Raw genomic sequence first — 24,319 nt, 5'->3', positions numbered from 1 at the left:
AGAGCCGACCTCCAGAAAATGAGCGAAAGGGTGAAGCAGGTGGAGGTGGTGACCAAATCTTTAATAGAAGACGTTTCGGACCTGCAAGTGGCAATGGAGAGGCTGCAGGCGGACAATAAACTTTTGAAAAGTAAGCTGGATGACCAGGAGGGGCGCTCCAGACGCAACAACGTCCGTATTTTGGGGGTCCCGGAGTCTGAAACAAAGGGGGCCATGGACCTGTATGTTGAAGACCTTATAAAGACCAAACTGGCCCCGAAGGGTCTATCCAACTTCTTCACAGTAGAACGGGCCCACCGGGTCCCGGGCGGGACGCCTACCCCGGGTGCCGCCCCGCGCCCCATCTTGGCGCGACTCTTCAACTTTCGAGACCGCGATGCAGTCCTCCAGGCCGCTAGGGTGGCACCGCCCATCCAAATCCAGAATTCAAGGATTTCATTCTTCCCCGACTACACGGCGGAGGTCACCCGTAAGAGGAGGACTTTCCTCGAAGTTAAAAAGTCGCTTCGCGACCAAGAACTGCCGTACTCCATGCTGTTTCCGGCCCGGCTACGAGTGGTAGCGGATAAGAAGGTCTGGTTTTTCGATTCAGCAGAGACTACCAGGGAATGGCTGGATGGCTGGCGCACAGTGGACCGCACCTCTAACCGTCGACGCAACAGATCGGGGGGGACGAGCCGACGGGGCTCCCGCTCCCCATCCAGGAACAGCGAGAATGGATCACCACCACAGGACCAATTGGGAGCGGCTGGCGGCAAATGAAGAGACCACAAGGGACTACCGAGTTACTCCTGAACTCTACTCCCACTGCTTTTCTATTGAGCCGTTAATGGACACTGGCCCGGACGCCCGAGGGCTGCAAAGGGACCGCCTGCTTTGGGGGACACTCTCCCCCGACGTGCAAGTACTCTGTTTCAGCTATGGGTTAAGCGCTCTGCTAAGTTGGGGTGGCGGGCAGTTTTGAGTCCGTTTGGCAGGGAGGCAGGGTGGGGGGTGTTGGGGGGGGGACTTGTTTGGTTTGACGGGAAATTCATGCTATCGATCGAACAATGTAGAATGTACGGTGCTGTTTACTGGAACGATGCTGGGAGGGTGGGCCATGTGCTGAGGGTTCTGGCCCCTGAGTTTCGATGGTGGTGGGTGAGCGGCTTAACGTGATGCAGGCGGGTGAGACGCGATTGGGCAGCTCCTCCCTCAAGCTTCTGGCATGGAACGTGCGTGGTTTGGGTGATAAAGTGAAGCGAGGCCTTGTTCTGTCCGAGGTCAAGCGACATAAACCTGACCTCATACTCCTTCAAGAGACCCATCTAATGGGTACTGCCACCAAGGCCCTGGACAGGCGAGGGTATTCAATGTTGGCCCACTCCGAATTCGCCACTGGGTCCCGGGGCACGGGTATCCTACTTAGAAAATCCTCAACTTTTATCACCATTAGCACAAAAACCGACTCACAGGGCTGTTTTGCGGCGGTGAGTGGTCAATGGGAGGGGCGCCCCCTGACAATAGTATCAGTGTACATCCCGCCGTCCTTGCACTCAGTGATGCTGCCTGCCCTGGGCGATTTCCTACTGTCCCTCCCCGAGGGTGACACCTTGTTAGGCGGGGACTTTAATTCCCCTGCCGACCCACTACTCGACAGGTTCCCCGCACCCGCCCTCCCCGGGGGTCCCTCCAGATTCCAAAGGTTCCTTGAGGCGTTGGGGCTGGTAGACATATGGCGGCACGTCCACCCTACATTACGACAGTACACCTTCCATTCCACCGTCCACAATAGCCTGTCCCGCATTGACCACTTTTTGGCGCTTGGGGATGGTTTGCAGCGCGTAGAAGAGGTGCTCATTCACCCAAGGGGCATCTCGGATCACTCCCCACTGACTCTCACCATCACTTCACAAACACGCTCACGCCACCGCATCTTCCCGATGCATGCCTCATATCTTAGGGTGCCGAAGGTCCGGAAGGCACTGCAGACCGCCACAACACATTACTTCATGGAGAACGAGCCTACCGCAGCCTCGGCTGAGGTGCTATGGGAGGCCTATAAGACTGTCCTGAGGGGGCAAGCTATTAGCTCTATAACCTCGTATAGGCGAGAACAGGCGGCGGAGCACTCGGCGCTCGAGCTACGACTGCGTGACGCAACCGCTGCCCATGAAACAGACCCCACTGACGACACACTGCATGCGCTCACGCTGGCCCAGCGTCTCTATACAGACCACGCTCGACACATTGCACAAGGTCACATCACTGACACACAAAACCGAGTGTATGATTTGGGGGACAAAGCAGGGAAAATGCTGGCCTGGCTAGACAAAAGAGGCGGGAGTGCCAAGGGGATTCAACAGGTTAGGGATGACCTGGGGAACATTCACACGGACCCAGCTCGGATAGCAGAAGAGTTGGCTGCCCACTTCGAGAAAGTCTACACCCCGGAGCGGGACGTCACGGCCATTGCGGCCCAAAGCACACTGTATGATCTGCCCATCCCGGCACTATTGCCCGAGGCGACGGCTGAGCTTGAGACGCCTTTCACTGCTGACGAACTGCGGATCGCCATTGGGGCCCTGCATACGGGCAAAGCGCTCGGACCAAACGGCATCCCAATTGAGTGGTTCCAGGACCGCACTGCCGTTCTTAGCCCATACCTGCTTCGAATGTATGAGGAGTGCCGTACTGCGGGGGTACTCCCGTTAGACCAACGAACGGCCACGATAGTGGCTATCCCCAAGCCTGGCAAACCTCCTGAGGATTGCTCCTCCTACCGCCCTATATCCTTACTTAACGCAGAAAGTAAAATTCTGGCGAAACTGCTGGCAAATCGTCTCCTGCCCCACCTCTCTGATCTAATTCACCCGGACCAGTCCGGGTTCATGCCCCACAGGAACACCTCACTCAATCTACGAAGGGTGCATGGGGTGTTGGCCAAAACGGATGAACTCGATGAACCAGCGGCCATCTTGGCCCTAGATGCCAAGATGGCCTTTGACATGGTGGAATGGGCTTATCTCTTCGAGGTTCTCCAGTACATGGGTTTCGGCCCTGTCTTTATATCTTGGGTTAAACTGCTGTACACCAGGCCGGTGGCGCATGTGGTGGCGAATGGCCACGTTTCACGCTCCTTCCCGCTCAAACGCGGCACTCGGCAGGGTTGCCCTCTTTCCCCCCTCCTATTTGCACTGTCGCTAGAGCCTTTGGCAATCCGCATTAGGACCACCCCCTTGCTCAAGGGGATTCAGTGGAGGGAGGGCTGGGAGGACCGCATTTCGCTCTACGCGGACGATATGCTTGTATACCTGACGGACCCGGACCATGGCATCCCGGCTCTCTTACGTATCTGCAATGCCCACGGGGAGGTGTCGGGCTACACCATTAATTGGACTAAATCTGAATTATACACCCTGGCGGGCAGCCCACCCGCGGTTGGCTCTGACTGCCCCCTGCGATTGGCCGGCCCGTCCTTTAAATATCTAGGTATTCATGTTACGAGTGACCCGACGGAATTCGGAAAGTTGAACTTGGAGCCGCCGCTGGATCGCCTCAGGCGAGATGCGAGCTTCTGGGCAGGGTTACCACTAACGATGCTGGGAAAAGCAGCCCTCTTTAAGATGAAATCCCTGCCCCGCTTTCTGTATATACTGGACAATACCCCCTTTGCGGTGCCCCCCAGGTATTTCAAAAAGGTGGCGGCGGTGGTCTCTGGTCTGCTATGGCACAATCGCCCGGCACGGATAGCTCACGCCAAGCTCTGTAAAGGTTGGTACGAGGGTGGCATCGCACTCCCTAACCTTCAACTTTACTATTGGGCGGCTCAGCTTAGGCCGATTAATCAATGGCTGCACGCATCACAGTCGGACCCTGCATTCCAGGCGGATCGGGCCCAGCTAGGGGCGGGTACCCTGCTGGCCCCGCTCTATGACAAGCGTAAACTCAGGTTGTTGAAGGGGCCCACTAAGATCACGGTGTCCGTCTGGCACGCAGCCACCGCTGCGCTGGGCTGGAAAGATACTATCACTAAGCTCACCCCGCTTTGGGATTCACGTGCTCTGGGCAACCTTCGGACCAGCAAGGGGTTCTCCCGCTGGGACGACATTGGCATATCAACAGTGGGAGACATGTGGGACCATGGGGCTGTCATCACGTTCGACCGCCTGAAGGAACTCTACGAAATGGGACCGCATGAAACCTATCGGTATGTTCAAGTGCGTCATGCTCTGCTGGCGGTTATTCCGGTGGGGTCAACTCTCCCAGAGTCGTCCCCGCTAGAGGATCGCCTCTTAACTGACTATATGGTGGAAAAGGCCACCTCCCTTACCTACTGGAAACTCCTGAATAATTCCCCAGACCCGCTAGTGCCTCTTAAGGGAAAATGGGAGCAGGAGGTGGGGGAGATGGATGAACACGAATGGAACGAGGCACTGGCATCCCCTAAAGAGGCGGGCATATCCTCTAGAATGAGACTCATCCAACTCAAGGTTCTGCACAGGACATACTACACCAGGACATTGCTTCACCACATACAGCGAGCCCCTGACCCCTTCTGCTTGCGCGGCTGCGGGGAGGAGGGCACACTACTCCATACACTCTGGGACTGCTCCCTTATACAAACATATTGGTGTCAGGTCATGCGTACCGTCTCACAAGTCCTAGAGGTCTCCGTGCTTCCAGAGCCACGTCGCTGTCTTCTTAATGTGTGGGAACCAACTGACCTGTCCCGACATGGCCGCCTCTGGGTGACGATTGGTATGATGATGGCGAAGAGGGACATTGCGCAGCGCTGGGGGGTGGCAGATCTGCCGAAGGCCTCCCAATGGTGTGTGAATATGGATAGGGCCATGGTCACGGAGCGGGCGGTGTATTTATCCAGGGGGTGCCCGGCCAAGTGGAATAAAGTTTGGTCCCCATGGAATGTTTACTGGGGTGAGATTTGTGAGCCACTCCCTGAAGGGGACACACTGGAGTCGGATGAGGACGAGTGAATGTGGGGGAAGGGCGTGATGGTGGGAGGGGGGGCTGCACTGGGTGGGGGCGGTATAACGGAATGGGGCGATTGCTACGGTATTTACCAAGATGTGCAAAGCGCTATTTGAATGGACTCAGAGGCACACTTCCACCTGAATGGCATTCAGTTTCCTGTGTCGATGGCAACGTGATTTCCCGAAGTTTTAATGTTTTCCTTTTTTTAGGTATAAAACAGAAAACGAAAACCTCATAATTTGGCATGGACCATTCGCAACTCCTTCTTCACAATTTCCCTTTGGTGCTTCATCCTCAAGTCCTCACGACCGCATGTACTGTGTTAATGCTTATTTATTGCTTATACGCTTTATTAGTGGCCGGCCCGGCTGGGTTGTAGGCGACGAGCTGTGTACTACTCTGTGAAGGCTCAATAAAGGTTTTCAAAAAAAAAAAAAAAAAAAAAAAGTGTTATTCCAGTACTAGGAACCGCTAGTACACATATTGCGCTGGTACTGAGAAGTGCTGATACATGTATTGCACCAGTAACTGGAAGGTTTAGAACCATCCCATTAAAAGTATTGCACTCGTGCTGTTGTACTCTCCCATTAAAAGTATTACACCCATGCTGAGGAGCACTGGTTCTCTACCATTAAAATGTAAGTATTAATTATTTTAAAAAAATAAGCCATTGTTATTTGTAATATCAATACATCTAACTCACGTAAATACAACACATATTGCATTAGAAATGCTATAGGTGTCACATTTGCGAAAGGTATAACTATTGGCATTGTAAATGACAAAGCTTTTAATTTCCCTATTCTCAAAACCAACACATAAATAAAAATATTGTCATTTACAATACCAATAGCTCAAACTTTCCTAATGCGAGACCTATTGCATTGCAAATGCTTATTGTAAATACAGTTGGGTAATTTAGGTGGCTCCTGGACAGGTCACAGCAGGTTCTTTTGGCATCTCAGGTATAATCACCCTTGGATCTCAAGAGGCTAACTCACGGGTCTCACCGGAGGGTCACTTTATTATCTCACGTGAAGGCCATTTGAGGATATAATGGGAGGGTCACTTTAAGAGCTAACGAGTGTTATTTTATTAAATGCTTTAGATTTCACAGGAGTGTCTCCATCAGCCAGCTGAATAATCAATGTACTGGTACACTGCTTCTTCCCAGTGGTGATAGATGCAAAGCAGAAGTGTGCCTGGGATTTATTGAGGTTTAACAGCAGTGCAAGGTATAACTCTGACCGACCGTCAAGGGGGAGCAGGGAGTCTGGAAACACATGCTTCAGAATATGAGCATAAACGGTGTGCTCCTCAGAGCTGACAACATTACGCTTATCTGCCCCCTCACCATTCCCACACACACACAACCACACACCACCACCACACACACCACCACCACACACACCACCACCACACACACCACCACCACACACACACACCACCACCACACACACCACCACCACACACACCACCACCACACACACCACCACCACACACACCACCACCACACACACCACCACACACCCCACCACACACAACCACAAACACAACTCACACAGAACCACAAACACAACACACAGAACCACACACACACACGACCACACACGAACAACCGTACACACACAACCACACACACGAACAACCACACACACACACGAACAACCACACACACACACGAACAACCACACACACACACACGAACAACCACACACACACACACGAACAACCACACACACACACACGAACAACCACACACACACACGAACAACCACACACACACACACGAACAACCACACACACACACACGAACAACCACACACACACACACACACGAACAACCACACACTCACACACACGAACAACCACACACACGAACAACCACACACACGAACAACCACACACACGCGAACAACCACACACACGCGAACAACCACACACACGCAAACAACCACACGCGACCATCCACACGCGACCAACCACACGCGACCAACCACACGCGACCATCCACACGCGACCATCCACACGCGACCATCCACACGCGACCATCCACACGCGACCATCCACACGCGACCATCCACACGCGACCATCCACACGCGACCATCCACACGCGACCATCCACACGCGACCATCCACACGCGACCATCCACACGCGACCATCCACACGCGACCATCCACACGCGACCATCCACACGCGACCATCCACACGCGACCATCCACACGCGACCATCCACACGCGACCATCCACACGCGACCATCCACACGCGACCATCCACACGCGACCATCCACACGCGACCATCCACACGCGACCATCCACACGCGACCATCCACACGCGACCATCCACACGCGACCATCCACACGCGACCATCCACACGCGACCATCCACACGCGACCATCCACACGCGACCATCCACACGCGACCATCCACACGCGACCATCCACACGCACACCCAACCGTCAATGCACGCTTTCACCAGGCACACACACACACACACGCGCGCACACGCACACGCACACACACACACACACGCGCACACACACGCACGCGCACACACACACGCACGCGCACCCACACACGCACGCGCACACACACGCACGCGCACACACACACGCACACACACACGCATACACACATACAACCAACCGTCAATGCACGCTTTCACCAAGCACAGACCCCATCAGTCATCAGTGCACGCTTTCACCGGGCACACACACACCACCAGCCGTCAGTGCACACTTTCTCCAGGCACACACACCACCAGCCGTCAGTGCACGCTTTCACCAGGCACACACACCACCAGCCGTCAGTGCACGCTTTCACCAGGCACACACACCACCAGCCGTCAGTGCACGCTTTCACCAGGCACACACACCACCAGCCGTCAGTGCACGCTTTCACCAGGCACAAACACCACCAGCCGTCAGTGCACGCTTTCACCAGGCACACACACACCACCAGCCGTCAGTGCACACTTTCTCCAGGCACACACACCACCAGCTGTCAGTGCACGCTTTCACCAGGCACAAACACCACCAGCCGTCAGTGCACGCTTTCACCAGGCACACACACACCACCAGCCGTCAGTGCACACTTTCTCCAGGCACACACACCACCAGCCGTCAGTGCACGCTTTCACCAGGCACACACACCACCAGCCGTCAGTGCACGCTTTCACCAGGCACACACACCACCAGCCGTCAGTGCACGCTTTCACCAGGCACACACACCACCAGCCGTCGGTGCACGCTTTCACCAGGCACAAACACCACCAGCCGTCGGTGCACGCTTTCACCAGGCACACACACACCACCAGCCGTCAGTGCACACTTTCTCCAGGCACACACACCACCAGCCGTCAGTGCACGCTTTCACCAGGCACACACACCACCAGCCGTCAGTGCACGCTTTCACCAGGCACACACACCACCAGCCGTCAGTGCGCGCTTTCACCAGGCACACACACCACCAGCTGTCAGTGCACGCTTTCACCAGGCACACACACCACCAGCCGTCAGTGCACGCTTTCACCAGGCACACACACCACCAGCCGTCAGTGCACGCTTTCACCAGGCACACACACCACCAGCCGTCAGTGCACGCTTTCACCAGGCACACACACCACCAGCCGTCAGTGCACGCTTTCACCAGGCACACACACCACCAGCCGTCAGTGCACGCTTTCACCAGGCACACACACAACGAGCCGTCAGTGCACGCTTTCACCAGGCACACACACCATCAGCCGTCAGTGCACACTTTCACCAGGCACACACACCATCAGCCGTCAGTGCACGCTTCCACCAGGCACACACACCACCAGCCGTCAGTGCACAATTTCTACAGAGACACACACCACAAGCCATCAGTGCACACATCAATTGTTAACACATCCACAATTAACTATTGTAACAATAGCAGTATGGCGCACTTTACTTTTAAACATATTCATTTAAAGCGCAGCATGCCACCACTGCTACAAAAATAAATACACATTTTTTTGGCCTACAATTTTTAAACTTTTGTTGCAATTGGTGTTGCAATATTTAGCAATGCCAAAAGCTTAAACTTAATTAATGCGAGACCTATTGCATTGTAGATGCTTGTTTCATAAAGCTTCGCTATCTGCTCGAATTTGTTCCTGAAGAATTTTAACACATCAGTGTGCTTTTGGTGTTGTGAAGAGTGAGCTTACTGAAGGCGACGTTCATTCTTTCATAACATGAAGGCGAGTCCTGGATTGGTTGTGATCGGATTATGTAGTTAACAAAACTTTTGAGCGTCTGATGTTTTTCTTGTATGTGGGTGCATTTTACCGAAGGCTGCTGAGGAATTCTGGTATTTTATATGCCCTCCATTGGCTGTCCAATAAATTGCTTTTGAAGTCTGTTGTGTTATCCTGTTATTTGATTTGTACCAAATGCTGACTCTGACCGAAACCCTTAACCCCAGAGCACTACTGACTTCGGGTGGAAGTGTTATCCTCATTCACAAAAATAGCTTTCCGAGTCAGTTTCCACCCATTGGGCTTTTGGCGATCATCTACGACTCATTGCTCCAGTTCTGTGGCACCAGGTTGAGTGGGGTCACTGTAGCCTCTGAAGATGCTGTAAACGGCAGTCACCCCACTTACTCAGTCTAAAAAAAGAGACCTACTCCAGTGAACTCAGTTGGTGCTCTAATCCCTGCACCTAGAATGATGCATGCTCAACGTAACCTTCCATGATTAGTTTTATCCCACCCTCAGCCTTGTAAAAGTTATAGTGAATCTAATCCACAAGCCTCGTCCCTGCTACTTCATAACCACGCAAAACCACAAATCATACCGAGTATATCGCAGGCTCTTATGAAAACATAAATTCTCCAGCGCTAAAATCCTTAGCTGCAGCCCCGTCCACTAATGGATTAAACAACTTGCTCCCACATCTCAGGGTCACGCTGACCAAACCTTTAAACAAATGAACGCCAAAGCCAAATGCCTTAAGAAATGGGCAATACGCCCTGATGTTGAAAAAACACTAACTCCGAGGTTTAGAAAATGACCTGCACAAGACCAACAGGATCATTGATAGATGTGTCTACAAACAAGCTGCAGCTGATTATCACAAGCTGTCATTTGGGCGCACCAGCCTTTCTTCACTCGCAAAATCTCCCAAGGCACAGCCAATCTGTCTTGGATTACACTCCACAGGGCTTTCTATACAGTTAGGCAAGAAAATAACACATTAGTTTAGTTTAATAGCTAAAGTAACAGTATTGCAATGTCATCCCCAAATTTACAACATTCTCTTATGGGCCTCGCCCCTTCACCAACACACCCCACCATACAGTATCCAGAGTTCATAATCCCCTTAGATGCACTACACTACATCTAAACACCCTAAAACATCTTAGATTCCTGCAGAATACCCTTAGATCTAATCCCAAATTAAGCCATAAAGCATTGCTCATGTACAAGAACTGAACATCCTACTATGCACACCCTTCAACCAAGACAGAGACGCTAACTCTGATGGCTGCTATGTGTTCCTAATAACAGCAGTCTTTCGAAATCGTCTATAAATGTTTGTGTCTCTGGTGCAAAGGTTCTGGAATCTCGGTGTCCCCAACAGAGATATCATAAGACATAAGATCCCATTTCCTTGATTACTGTGATAAAATAACATTGCAGCGTAGAAATTAAGGCAGATGCGCATCCCCCTCCTCCACCTTCATTGCAAAATTGACAAAGTAGTATAAACATTTTTTAAATTTTTTTTTAGAAAAGGTTGAATGTAATTTATTCTTGAAAAGCTAAAGGAATTGATTGAACAAACTTTCATAAAAGGCATGGCAATGTTTCAGCACCTCGCTGTTGTAGAGAGCCTGGTCTTTGATGCCTTGAAGGTCAAATTCATGACTCACTTTATTGAAGGAAAACTCGAAGGAGGGTCTTTCAAATGCCTCCCTTCCTTTTTAGTTCCTGGGCGAGGGAGCCAGCCTTACAATGTAGTTAATTTGCAGTGTCTCTCCTGCCCCATGCGTCACCGACAGTTTCACCACTATTGTGTAAGAGACAAAAATGAAAATAAAGGCAACTGGGAGCAAACCCATTGAAAGTGTTTTAAATGCAAGGCCGGATGAAATGTTTGGATGGCAACACATAGTCTGTTGTAAAGAGATAATCTTCCCAACTGAGGTAGACATCACCCCTATTCCCCCCAAAATCAAAAGAAATTAGTGTGCCCACATCTCAGGTTTGAAGCCCTCCCTAATATACAGAGCTTTGCAGAGTGTTCATATCTCACTCCATGGGCTGGGCACTGGATTATTCATTCTGTTTCTTTAATTCTTCATTTTTTTCTTCCTGCAGCTCTGAAGAGTCCAGCAGCATTTCATGAGCAGAGGCGGAGCCTAGAACGAGCCCGGGTAAGAAACAGTGGTAGTAATGTTTCCTCCCCCAGCAGAAGGTGTCACTTAAAAAGCTTTACTCATTTTCCATGTTGAGGGCTGGGTTACCTCATCGCACTCCCTGCCCTGGAGAGAAGGTGTAACTGTAATAGTATTTTTTTCTCATCCACGGTTGTTACTTGGGCAGAATTCCCTCCAGGAGGAGTCACTGTAAGAAGAGTACTTTCCTCCGTCCCAAGACCCACCACCCCCTTCTCTGGTTATTTCAACAGTACTCAACTCCTGGCTAGCAGGTGTCACTGGAACATCAGTACACGGCTCTCTTTCCCAGGGGATGTGTTCTTTCACCAGCACTCAAAGTTTCAGCGAGAAAGTGTCACTCTTAAGTATTCCACTAAAGGTTGTGGAACCTACATACGTTTGAAGAATTATAATGGTATATCAGTTGGGATAGAGGTGGTATTTGGAATTATGATTCATCTACTCACTCTGTCTTAATGATCCTCCTTCCTTGGAGCTATGTTATCTCCATCCAACCAGCCTTCTAATCAGACATATTTCCTTAACCCTTTGTTTCAAGCTCTAACCTTCCTCTTTATGCAATGTAATCCTTCGATTTACCATTTCAGTATAAAGTGTACTTATAGGACTTTCTCGGCTCCTCTGTAAAGGTTTAACATCTTCTTTAATGCAGACAGAGGATTATCTGAAGCGGAAGATCCGATCAAGGCCGCAGCGGGCTGAGCTGGTGAGGATGCACATCTTGGAAGGTACGTGATCTGCGGAACCAAATCCATCCTCAGAAGGGGCCAGGTTCACATGTTATAAGAATCAAATACCTACAACAAGATGCATGGGGAACTCGTTGAGCTAGTCTGACATGAATTCCCTGCTTCTCTAGCATGCAGGTGTGCTGGACGTTTCATTTTCCCCTTGACCCTGCACACAAACACACTCACCTATGTGGTGATTCTTCCTTGCAGACATTCACCACATCTAATTACCAGCAACCAACATTGATTTATTTTCACGCCAACTTCTACAAATCACATCTCACAAATACCAGTCATCGATCTGTGAAGTTTTTTTTTTTAACAAACTATTGAGCCGTTATGCAGGGTGCATTACCTCATGGCAAAGGGTCTTGGCATTTTACATTTATCATTGTAATGCAACATAACCCATTATTCACTATGATTGAACGTATATACTTTAAACCTTGTACCCATCAGTTCTATGGCATATAATGTACATTGCAATAAACACGGCATGCAGATTCACCGATCTGTGAAGTTAAGGGATCTTCAAAATCCGAGAGAAGCAAAACGAAGTCCATGCTAATTGCAGAATTATTTTTTTTTTGTTTCATCATGAAAGTGGGAGAAATTATAATTCATCATCATATGAGCAGATCATCATGTATATTTTTAAGTCTCGCCTATGCAGCTCGCATGCGCCGCATAGTAGACCTTTAGCCGTCGTTCAGCTCTTTTTCGAAGCACAAACTCGTGCTTGTGACAGCATACACCTTGCAGAGGCGAACAGGGGCGCGCCACAAGCACGAGTATGTGCTTTGAAAAAGAGCAGACTGCTCTACCTAGTGCGCTCGCACCACTCGCGGGTTCACCCCTCCGCCTCTCTCTCCCGCTGCAGCCTGCAAGTTCAAGCAACTTGCTTATAGTGTCAATCAAGTTACCTGCCTTTCCCACGCCACATCACGGAACCCAATGAAAACCGTTTGTTCCCTTAGCCCGCCTGCCCATCGGCCAACAGCCTCTGCTGAAAGACTACACGCGGTGCTCTTCAACATCCGAGTCATGGCGTCGCTCGTTTTCAGGATGGGACTTGCAAGTCGCAGGAGCTTCTCGTGCGTTTTCACGGAAGTGATGCTTTACTTTGCTCCTGATATTGGCCTCACCTCTCAAACTGTTAAATCCGCGAAATACAGTTGAAGCGCAGTGTAAAACGCAGATTACGACAATCTGTTTACACTGCACAGTGCTTCAAGGGGCCTGGTTCTAGTTTGACCTCCTCTACCCTACAGGCGGGGCTACGGCTCACGCAGGCTTCGTCAAAAGACCAATAGAACGACCTTTAATGTAGATGACGTGAAGTTGGTGTAATTTGCAGCCAATGGGTGCTTTCATGATGAATTACAGCTGTTTCTTCCACCTCCCCCGCACGAAGCATTAAACACTGTACTTTTTTAAGCACATGACTAAGTTATGTTGTGTTTTCTGTCACAGGTTTCACGGTTCATGGGTTAATTGGCTTTACCCATGGTGTCAAGAGTGAACAAGCATTGGCATAGCCAATAGGTCTCGCCTTTGGGAGCTTATAAGTGTTAAGCTATGCAACAGATGATGTTGTTGCACCAAGGATATTGTGCTTCATAACTAAATACTTATAAGGTCCCAAAGGCTAGACCTATTGGCTATGCCAATGCTTGTTTAATAATGTGACCGGCTAAGACCTTATCGTGCACTGGCTTTTGACCACCTGCGCGCAACCCTGCTGCGCACGGCTGACCTTACTGCACACTGATTTTGGCCATGCTCGCCAAACCCGCATTGCCTTCTCCCTTTTATTTTGAAATGTTTTTTCAGGTACTGCAGTACGTCTGCAGGTGCTGTCATGCAAGTTCCCACCTTTCCCCGAAAAGCTTGCATGGCAGTAAAATACCGGTGGGCTAATTTTTTATTTTACCTTTTGAAAACTTTTTCAAGACACCTGGGCCAAGTAAGAGTCCTGTAATAGCCCTTGCTATTTTGTATTGCACAGAAGGTACCTTGGTGCTGTTTAGGGTTCCACCTGGAGTACAGAAAAGTCCAGATATCACTAACATTTCCAGGAGATTCACCACTTCACGATCACCCCAAACCCCCTCTTTAAATGCAAATTTCTCCTAAACTACTGAGCTGGTTTATACCAAATAATGGAAAGCATGCTTTCTGAGTAAAGGTCAAACTTTCTGCCAAATTTGGTGTAATTCTATTCAACGTTTTTTGCTGTATTGTAGAGCAAAACTTTCTGTGGGAATTAACTTGTGAAATTGATGTTTTGGGGCCCCCTTTTTTCGAACTATAATTACAATGATGTTAGCATCACCATTGTTAATTGTTTATATATATATATATATATATATATATATAAAATATATATTCATATTCGAAAGGGCTCCCAGCAAGCATCCACGCCGGAACCACACAAAGAGACTCGCACTCCAGGGTCTGTGTTTCAAGAAGTTTTAATGGCGACGCGTTTCGACCAACCGGTCTTCTTCCAAAGCCAGAATACATACACACACACTGTCTCTTTTTCTTATGGATATTGCATTGGTTGAACTGTTAGTAATCTTCTCAACTATTGTATGCTAAGCTGTGTACCTGTACAGCTATACATCCGAAAGCTATCAGTAAGATAGTGCCTCTCTGACATGTTCCCTCTATCAATTAGTTTCCTTGTTTCCTTCTCCCAAACTCTCTATATACCTTTATCCCCAGTGTTGTCCTGTGGATGGGTGGAGCTGCTGTACAGCCTCTCGTTTGTTCACTTTGAAGCAGAAACTATGTCTTTGTCAGAGACTTGTTCGAAAGGCAATTAACTACAACCAGTACTGCTTCCTGCTTCCTTTCAGATTTGTTACAGGCGCAGCCAACAGGCTAGTTCTCCGGTCAGCACAATGGAAGATTCCTCTCCGCTGTGTTTCTCTAATTTTTGATGGTGTGACCGATGTCAACCTTCTTCTAAAACAATATGGCAATCTTACACCCTTATTGGCTAAAATTATCATTCAGATTATTAGTTCTCTAAGCCTTAACACTCTGAAAAGTTAGTGCACTTCGTGATGGCATACAATTTAGGTCTATTTTGTATGTAACCTGTATGTATTACCAGGCAAGCACTGCCACATAAAGCAAGGCGATTAACTGAAAGCAAAGAAAAAGTAACTTTAAGTGCGATGAAATTTAGCATTGTAATTTTGAGTTTCCTAGTAATATCAAGGTGTTTTTTTTTACTTTTTTGCTCTACCTTTCGACCTATATAAAGGAGTCTACAAATAATAACAAGCTGAATATGTAGACCACCATTGACAGACTGAAGGGGGATTGGGATTTAACCTATCCGCCGTTGCGCAAAGTTGTGCAACTACTGATGGTTATAGTCCAGTTGATCAATTCCTAGAAGAATAAGTTGGGCTGTGATAAGTGCTTGTGTTTGGAATATATTGCTGACTTTTTGCTTCATTGACTTCTGATACACTTTCAAAGTTGAATATTGTGAAAACATATGCAAAAAATGTATGTCTACTAATTGACATCTTGTACATTGGGAGTTATTTCAGTGACCCATCTTATACAAACTGGCTAGGCACAATACAGTTTAATAATGGTCTTGTACTGCTGAACCTTGAGAACAAAAGACCTCCTCAATTGATGACCAAATCAAATTGATTGTTGAAATGTATCCACAGTAACCTCAAGATTCAGCTTCACACTCCAAGATATGGATTGAGCTGCCAGACTATCAGGAGACTCTATTTACCCTTTCTCTGCTAGGCCTCACCCCACCACACCCCACCCTCCGTGCTAAGCCTTTTTTTCCGGCTATTTGGAATAGTTCAAACTTAGGCTTCCATAACATTTTTCTTTCTACATAATCTATGCATGCCAAATTTGCATCCTTTTTTCCAGTATCTTGGGGATCCTAAGGTACCCAGGGTTTGTGTATTCCCCTAGAGGAGTCTGAGAAATTAGCCAAAATGTCATTTCGTTTTTTAAAGAAAAAAGTGCTGCAGAAGAACATGAGTTAGAGAGGAAGAGAATTCCGTATTCTGGGTACAAACAAGGAAAATGTTCTTCCCCCCCCATTTGTCTCTTACAAATTTGGGAACCTCAAGAAGATTTTTCTTAGATAAGCGAAGGGGTCGACTAGGAGAGTAAAAATGAATGAGTGACTGAAGGCCCACAACACCCGAGCAATGAAGGGCCCCGTAGGCCAGACAAAGAATTTTAAAAGAGATCCTGGACTGAATGGGAAGCCAATGTTGACTTCTCCGGGCTGCCGTGGCCGAGGCATGTCTGGGGAGATTTAAAACCATCTTAGCCGCTGCGTTCTGGACCATCTGGAGACTATGGATGAGGCTCTTGTTTATGCCCACATAGAGGGCATTATGGTAGTCCAATCTTGAAGAGACTAAAGCCACAGTGGCCAGCTTGCGGGCATCAGGGGAAAGATAGTGGGCAATCTTTCTAAGAACCCTGATGATACCACAACAGGTGGAAACAGTCCTACTGACCTGACGGTCAAAGGAGAGATCCGTGTCCACCAGCACTCCTAGGTTTTTAGCAAACTGACGGGGAAGAGGGCAATCCCCTAGAGAGGCAGGCCACCCATCTTTAGACCAGATATCCTGACTGCCCCCGAAAATCAGCACCTCCGTTTTCTCCCCGTTTAGCGTCAGGAAGTTCTGGACCATCCACTGAGACACAGCCTCCATACAGTTCCTGAAGTTCAGGGCAGAATCCTTCAGGGGCTGCGTAAGGGAGACCATTATTTGCGTGTCATCAGCGTATGCGAGTACTTCCAACCTAAAAGATCGAACTACCCTGGCAAGTGGGGCCACATAGATGTTGAATAATGTAGGGCTCAATGAAGAGCCCTGGGGGACCCCACAATGCACAAGTTTAGGGGCAGAAAGAAACTGGCCCAGCTTCACTCTCTGCTCCCTTTCATTAAGAAAGGAGGCCAGGAGGTTCAATGCCAGATCTCCGACCCCTATGTCCCGGAGGCAGGTGACCATAATAGATGGAGACAAAGTATCAAACGCCGCCGTCAGGTCCTGCAGGACCAGGAGGGTGGTGTAGCCCTTATCGACCTGACAACGGATGTTATTAACAACGGCCGTAAATGCGGTCTCTGTACTATGAGATCTCCTAAATCCATGCAGGGAGAGGTCCAGAAGAGCCGAGTCCCCAAGGAAGGAGCTAAGGTGCCGATTTAGATGGGATTCCAGCATCTTTGCAGGGGCAGGGAGAAGTGAAATGGGGCGAAAGTTTTTCAATACCCCTGGATCTAAAGTAGACTTTTTAAGAAGGGGTTTAACAACCGCCATTTTCCATAAATAGGGGAACACTCCCTCCGAGAATGCCCGATTCATGATATTCATGAGGGGAGGGATAAGCACGTCCCGGCAGGCCTTCAGAACTTTAAGCGGGCTGTGATCTAAGGGAGAGCCCGATTTAGTGTTATCCAAAAGCTGTATCATCAGTTCAGGAGTAAGAAGGGGAAAGGACCGGAAACTCGGGGGGTGTCCATCAGACAAGCTCCCATCTCTGGAGGGAGCAAAGTCAATAGGGGAGGGAATACCCAGATTCAAGGATTCAAGAGAGCTGTAGATATCAACGATCTTTGAGTGGAAGAAGGCCGAGATGTTATCACATAACTCCTGAGAATCTGCAATTGAATCAACTACCGGGGGAGAGGATAAACAGTAAATGATTTTAAAAAGATCTCTAAGGGATTGAAAGAAACGGTGATCTTTGAAAAATAGAACCCTCTTCTCCTCCACAATGGCTAATTTATAATCCCTTAGACAAAGTTTATGTTGTTCCCTCTCAAGGGGATCCAGCCGGGCCCTCCAGAGCCTCTCCTGTTTCCGACATCCTTGTCTCAACAGCCTAAGTCTGTCCGAGAACCAAGGAGCCAACGGACTCTTTCTCGCAGAGTAATGTAATTTGAGGGGACACACAATTTGATACCACAATTGTTTATTGTCTGCATAGGCTACTGTCATCAACCCAAATGATTAAATGGGTTTCAAGAGATGGATAACGTACATGTTGAACAATGTGGGTGACCGAGATGATCCTTGTGGTACTTGGCAAGGTAGAGAAAAAGGATCGGATGTGGATTCTCCAAAGCAGACCCTTTGTTCTCAGTTAGACAAAAATGATCTTAGAATAGTAAGCGCTGCGCCTCTCAAAGCAACACTCTCCAACCCCCTGATAAGTGTAGGATGGTTCACCATATCTAATGCGGCTGGGGGGTAAAGAAGTATCCATGCAGCCCTATCTCACTAATCCACCAATTTGCATAACTCCTCTACGGCAATCACTAACGCTGACTCTGTGCAATGCTGAGATCAGATGTGGATGTCAATGTGGTGGAAACGTCTACAGCCCTTTCTGTAATACGAAAGTGCCAAGGGGGCGCACAAAGCAGGCACAAACGTCCATTGCTCCCCCAGGGTTCTTTGTGTAATATGGCCGTAGGGAAGTACGTTTCGAGTAATAGGTTTGAAAAATCAACAGTGCAGTTTCTGAAGCTGTAATGTTTTCCTCTGGAGGAAAGACATACACTGCATACAGGTACTTCACAACGACTTACTGGACCAGTCTCCTGCACTTAGGTAAGTATGGTGCAAGGTTCAAGGCAGCACCAAGAGGTTACAGATTTGGACTCCATTGGATTTGGACTGTCCTCCCAGTTGGTCTGAACCACTGGGAGGGCGTAGGTCTCACATTTTCCCCCCAAACATTTTATTTATTTTATTGTAGTGTATACATAGAACGGCATTTTGCATCCATGAAAACAATAGTACATTTTCATACCCTTAATACCTCAGACTCTGTCATGTATTCCGTACAGTTGTATCCTGAAAAGAAACATTTTTGTTATTACTGTGGACCCTATCATTACATATAAACTCCAGATGATAGTTTTTACGAGCAACGTGCTCAACACCAGCCCCCCTCCGAAACAAATAAAGTCTGCTTATGTGGTCCAGCCACCAGACGCGTGTTATATATGTGTAGGGTGATAGAGGAAGGTGGGGGGGGGGTTGGGAAGGGTACCTGGTCAATATGTCAGTGGCAACGAATCCACTGTGAGCCATTTCAAATACTGGGGTCAGGTGTGTTAGGGTGGGCCCCAGTGTTCACTCTGTCTGATCAGCTGTAGTATGTACTTTGAATTGTTCTAATAGGTGGGCTCATTCCATTGAGATACTTCCTCTGTAATACCTCTTTCTGCAGTGGCCCAACGGATGACTTCCTCCCCCATGCAGGGCTCAGGTCTCACAATGCTTGCGGATGTGGGGACACCTCTGGTCTTCTTCTCCTCGGGCCAGAGGTGAAGGGTGCAGAGGTACTTTGAGGCATAGGGTTTTAGTCACCGAAGACACTTGCTGTTGAGGGGGCCTCCCCCAGAGACTGCAGGCAGCATTGAGAAGTCCACAGTGTGCATGCCCAAGGTGGCCTTCTGCTCTATAGGGTCGGGGGCCACGCTAGCTCCGTTGGCCCACTTCAGCTCGGGCTAGGCGGCTCAGGTGCAGTGGTGCTTTCAGGTGTCGGGTTTTGGTGATCCAGAGTCCTCAAAGGTCTCGTTGGTACCTGCAGATGCCAGTAAAGCAGGAGTTACTGAGTCTTGGCAGAAGTGCTGGCGGTCCTCCCAGGCTTTTGGAAGCCCAACAGCTTACAGGGTGATTCTACTTTGGCACAATCGTCAGGAACAGCGAACAGGCTGGCAGTGCTGGTGCCAAGTCAGTTGCTTCTTCCACAGTTCTTGCTTTTCATGGCTCTTCAGTCCTCCTTCTTTTCGGTCGGCAGGATCTGATTTCCCTGTGCCAGGGGCACCCCTAAATATTGGATTTAGGGGCATTAGTGGACTGTAGGGTAGTAGCCCATGAGCTACTTACCCCTGGTCTCACTATGCCCCATATATGAACACTTTCTGTGGCAAGTGGGCATAATCCTGTCCCAGAGTTCCTATGTTTGCCATCACAAAGATGGCAGACTTCTGATTTTTGTATTCACTTCAGGTAGCCCACCTTGGACGAGGAACTAGCCTAAAGGTGAACAGCCCTCTCTGACTACTAATTTTCCCACTTGTACAGGCGCCAAATGGGCCCTGGACAGAGGTAATAAGCATCCTCTCCTGTGAGGTATGTCCGATTCGCATACTAAAGGCTGTGGGCTCTTTGAAGCTCCCTGCCTGGAAATGCTGATTTGCAGTCCCACTTGTTGGAGGGAGTGTGAACACTCTTTGTCATGGTAGGATTTGTGCCTGACCTCCTGAGAGCAAATGTTGTCACCCCTGTGGGTCAGAAACTAGTCTGTGGTGGCAGTCTGGTTAGGACCAGTCAGTCAGCATACTAGTAGTTGGTAGGTTTTCAGGGACACTTCTAAGGTGCCCCCCTGGGTGCGTGTATGAAGAAATCCATATCTGGAATCAGTGTGTGTTTATTAATACAAGTTGTTTAATAAGAAAAACATATCTAGTTTCAGTGAAGCCATCATGTTGCTGGATCACTCATTTTTACCAGCACGTATCCTTCAAATGGCTTCCCTGGTCACGTGTACTGGCAGTAATGGAACTGGTCAGTACCTGGGCACATCTGCTCATACAGATATGTTCAAACATGTAATATAATGCACCCTGCCTTAAAGCTGTAAGGCCTGCTGTGGGGGTGACTTATAAATATTGCATGCAGTGTTTAGGGTACATGGCACACAAGTGCCGTTCTGGTGGGTCAATAAACTAATGCGTCCACTGCAGGGGCCTATGTTCGACCTCATGGTCACAGATTCAAATCCCAGTGGGTCCATTCGGCCTTTCACCCACCTGAGGTCGATAAAATGAGTACCATTGAGTTGGGTAACAAAGATCTGTTGTTCCGTGCCAAGATGCCTCCGGGTGAACGTGCGCTTTACAAATACACATGTTATGTTATGTCACATTGTAGCGCTTTACAAATACACATGTTAAGTTATGTCACATTTTCACTTTTTAGAGCACCTTGTTACGCAGCCTGAGGTGGCAGTCTGTATGGGTTTGGAGCTGGGTCCCTTAGAATAGCACAAGATATGCTGGAGCGCTTAGGGGACCCTCTTTAGTACCTGTGCCCAGGTACCAGAGGTACCACTTACTAGGGACTTAGAGGTGCTAATTGTCTTGTTTTGGGGAAAGATCACTGGCACTGGGGACCTGCTTAGCAAAAACCTAGTGCACTTCAGTCAAGGTTGCATGAAATACCAGCCAGAAGTGGGGAGACTACTACATCAAAATCCTAGTTTCCTACAGTGACCTTTGTTTAACCCGTTCCGTGCTCCCGTCGGCCAGAACTACTCCGTGGTTGCTGCCGACGGAGCCCCGCCCACTCATTAGAACGCCCGCACCGCGACGGAGAAACCAACGCGGTTAAGGCGTTTAAAAGTCCTTTATCAAGTTTCAAAACCATTTTCTCACTGACTCAAAAAGTGGACGAAGAACCAAGGGGGTCAAAAGGAGAATCTCTACCAGTGTACACCTTGAAATTATCAACCCATCCAGTACTTCTCTCAGACATCCTATACATCTTAAATCCATAACGTGCCCTCTTGCTAGGAATGTACTGCCTAAAAACCAACAAGCCCTTGAACAGGACCAAAGACTCCTCTACAGCTATTTCAAAGGCGAAACGGGTTCGAGTCTCGGCAACGACGCTCACATCCTGTGATTCTGGGCAAATCACTTAATCTCCCTGTGCCTAATAAAAATGAATGTGCCCATCTGTAACAAAACAAACTAGCGCTCTGATGCCCGATGTCTCTGGTCTAGCTTGCGCTATATAAAACTCGTTAAAAAAAACAAAAGAAAAAAATCAGGATGATCCCGGGGCAACGCTGAAGCATTTTCAGCAAAATGCAGCATCTGAAACGGAAGCAAATACCGATCATGACTCATGCTTGCAGGAAATATAGCAGTTGCCATCAAGGGACCAAGTAGACCAATATGAATACAGCAACTGCTTCCTTATGAATCCCATCAAAAAAGTTAAACCCCAGAACTACTTCAACTCATCTAGATTTGTGGGAGTCTGTAGGAAGCTGGCCCTTTATATAGTGCACCAAAATGAGGTGCACTGTATAAAGTCCAGGTATCCCTTACTAGGGTACAGGGGCTTGCTTTAACAATCCCAAGGTGCTCTATTTGAGGTAGTGTGGTCGAGCAGTCTTAGGCTTATCAAAGGGGAGTGTTAGGCATTTGAAAAATAACACAAGGTTTTATATATTATTAGACACACAATATCTTTGGGATAAGGTAAGTACTTTTGTGTAAGCGATTTTCAGACACTTAGAAAATACTGCTGTCAGATTAGAGGCATGATCCTCGAACACGGTAATGTTCGCTTATGGGAGAAACATACACTGTATAGGGTCACTTGCAAACAATGTGCAGGGCTGTTCTTCTGGACTTAAGGTACGTAGGGTCTAAGTTCCAAGAAAGCACCAAGAGTTCAGTTTTACCTGCCTTGGGTATCCCGGGGCAGAGGTTCTTTCACCGGATTTAGCTTCGAACACTACACTTTAAAGTCAATGAGGAACAGTTCTTTCAAAGAAAGGCTGCTGGGAGGGGGCTGGAGACCAGTCCGGCAGAACTCTAAGGGGGACTCGGCTCTTGAGGGTCTCAGGACCACAGAGACACTGTCTGTTTCATTATACTCGAGCTGGGGAGTGTCAGGTGCATAGGTATTCGGCCCAACCGGTTATCGAGTATGATCACAGTTTTCAGTGCACCTGCAGAAGAGGGAGAAGACTCATAGCAAGGTGACTTTTGGTGTGAAGCTGGCCTCTGTTGGACAGAGGCAGCAGGTGAATTTAAAAAGTGGTGAGGGTAAAAAAGATTTTGACTGAGCAAGATAGCGAAGAAGATGACCTACTTTTCTTGGCTAAATATAGGGATAACATTACAACAGACTACTCTTTCAGTTCAGAAACCACACTGTCGTCAGATAGGGGGTTCTATATTAAAATTTTACTATTTTCCGGACGCCTTGTCATCGCAGCTTCCAACCATGCAACATTAGGAAGCTATTTTGAATCCTGGTGAATCTCCTTATTCTTAAAAAACGTAACTCAGTGTGTGATCCAAAATACAAAATAGGCTGATCTTGTTTGCTCGATGCTCAGTCTTATTCTAGCAGCTGTATGACCCAAAGAACTGCCTGATGTATGCTGTGTCTTATTTTTCACTCAACAGTAGTCGCAATACAACCTGGGGGAACCCTCTTCTGAAGTAAGATGATAGTGCAACTTTTACTTGTAAACAAATGATCAGTAAATTGTTTGCTTTCATGTGAAAGCTGTAATATGTAGTTAGCAAAATATAGAGTGAGACTTGATGGTTTGAAGGATCACCGCCCTGGTAGCCCCAATGGAGAATGTGCCACTGCTTTAGGAGTCCCTCAACTTGCAGGTCTTGTTTGGCAGTGGTGGTACTGACCACAAACAAGCCTTGGTGCTTACAACAGGCTCCAGTACCCCAGGTATTGGTGCAACAAGTCTCCGGTGTGGATCAGCATCTCGAAGACTGGATAGCTTGACTGGGCGGGCCTCCAGGACACTCTGTGACCTCCTCCTGGGCTGCTTCATCGGTGGACCCGGTGGTCAGAAGATCAGGGAACCAAACTGTGCGGTTGGTGGCTGCAGAGAAGTGGCTCCTCCGCTTCTAGGGAGATACTGGCTGGTTGCCCTCTGAAGCTTTCAGAGGATGCACAGCTGCAGGACAATTCAGGTCTTTGCAACTTTCGAGACAGGAGCAGGCAGGCAGGGTTTGGGGCCAAGTCCACAGCTATGTAAATGTAAATGTAAATGTGTAGGCATTTATATAGCGCACTGCTACCCGTAGGCGTCCTGGCGCTTCGACCGCCGCGAAACCCTTCCTGGCTTCCCTGAGAGATGATCCCTTAATGGGTATCTCCAGGGTGAGACCAGGCATCCCCGGCGGTCTGGGGGGCCGTTAGTGAAGATGAGGCAAGCTAATGCCCAGAGTTGCCGAGTGTGATCGCTGATCAGAGTGGGCACCGAGGCGAGAGAATTATCGAGTCCGCTGACCCTGGTCCAGAAACCTGCCGCACCGGGAATCGAACCCTGGTCCCGGGCCGTCCTCTGCTCTCGGGTCTGCCGCCTC

The 24,319-nt window shown here is 48.7% G+C and overlaps 1 protein-coding gene across 1 annotated transcript in view; it reads left to right on the top strand.

Moving 5' to 3' along the window:
* MRTFA (myocardin related transcription factor A) overlaps positions 1-24,319 on the top strand; it is a 206,709-nt gene that overhangs the window by 71,080 nt on the left and 111,310 nt on the right. Inside the window, exons 5-6 of the mRNA XM_086958422.1 lie at positions 11,331-11,386; positions 12,063-12,138. Of these exons, the coding sequence (XP_086814548.1) occupies positions 11,331-11,386; positions 12,063-12,138 (132 nt within the window). The remainder of the gene's footprint in view (positions 1-11,330; positions 11,387-12,062; positions 12,139-24,319) is intronic.

This window comes from Lissotriton vulgaris, chromosome 1_1 (genome assembly GCF_964263255.1).
Source record: "Lissotriton vulgaris chromosome 1_1, aLisVul1.2, whole genome shotgun sequence".
NCBI lineage: Eukaryota > Metazoa > Chordata > Amphibia > Caudata > Salamandridae > Lissotriton > Lissotriton vulgaris.
The sequence above is the reverse complement of the archived record's forward strand: the minus strand, read 5'-3'. Positions and strand labels throughout refer to the sequence as shown.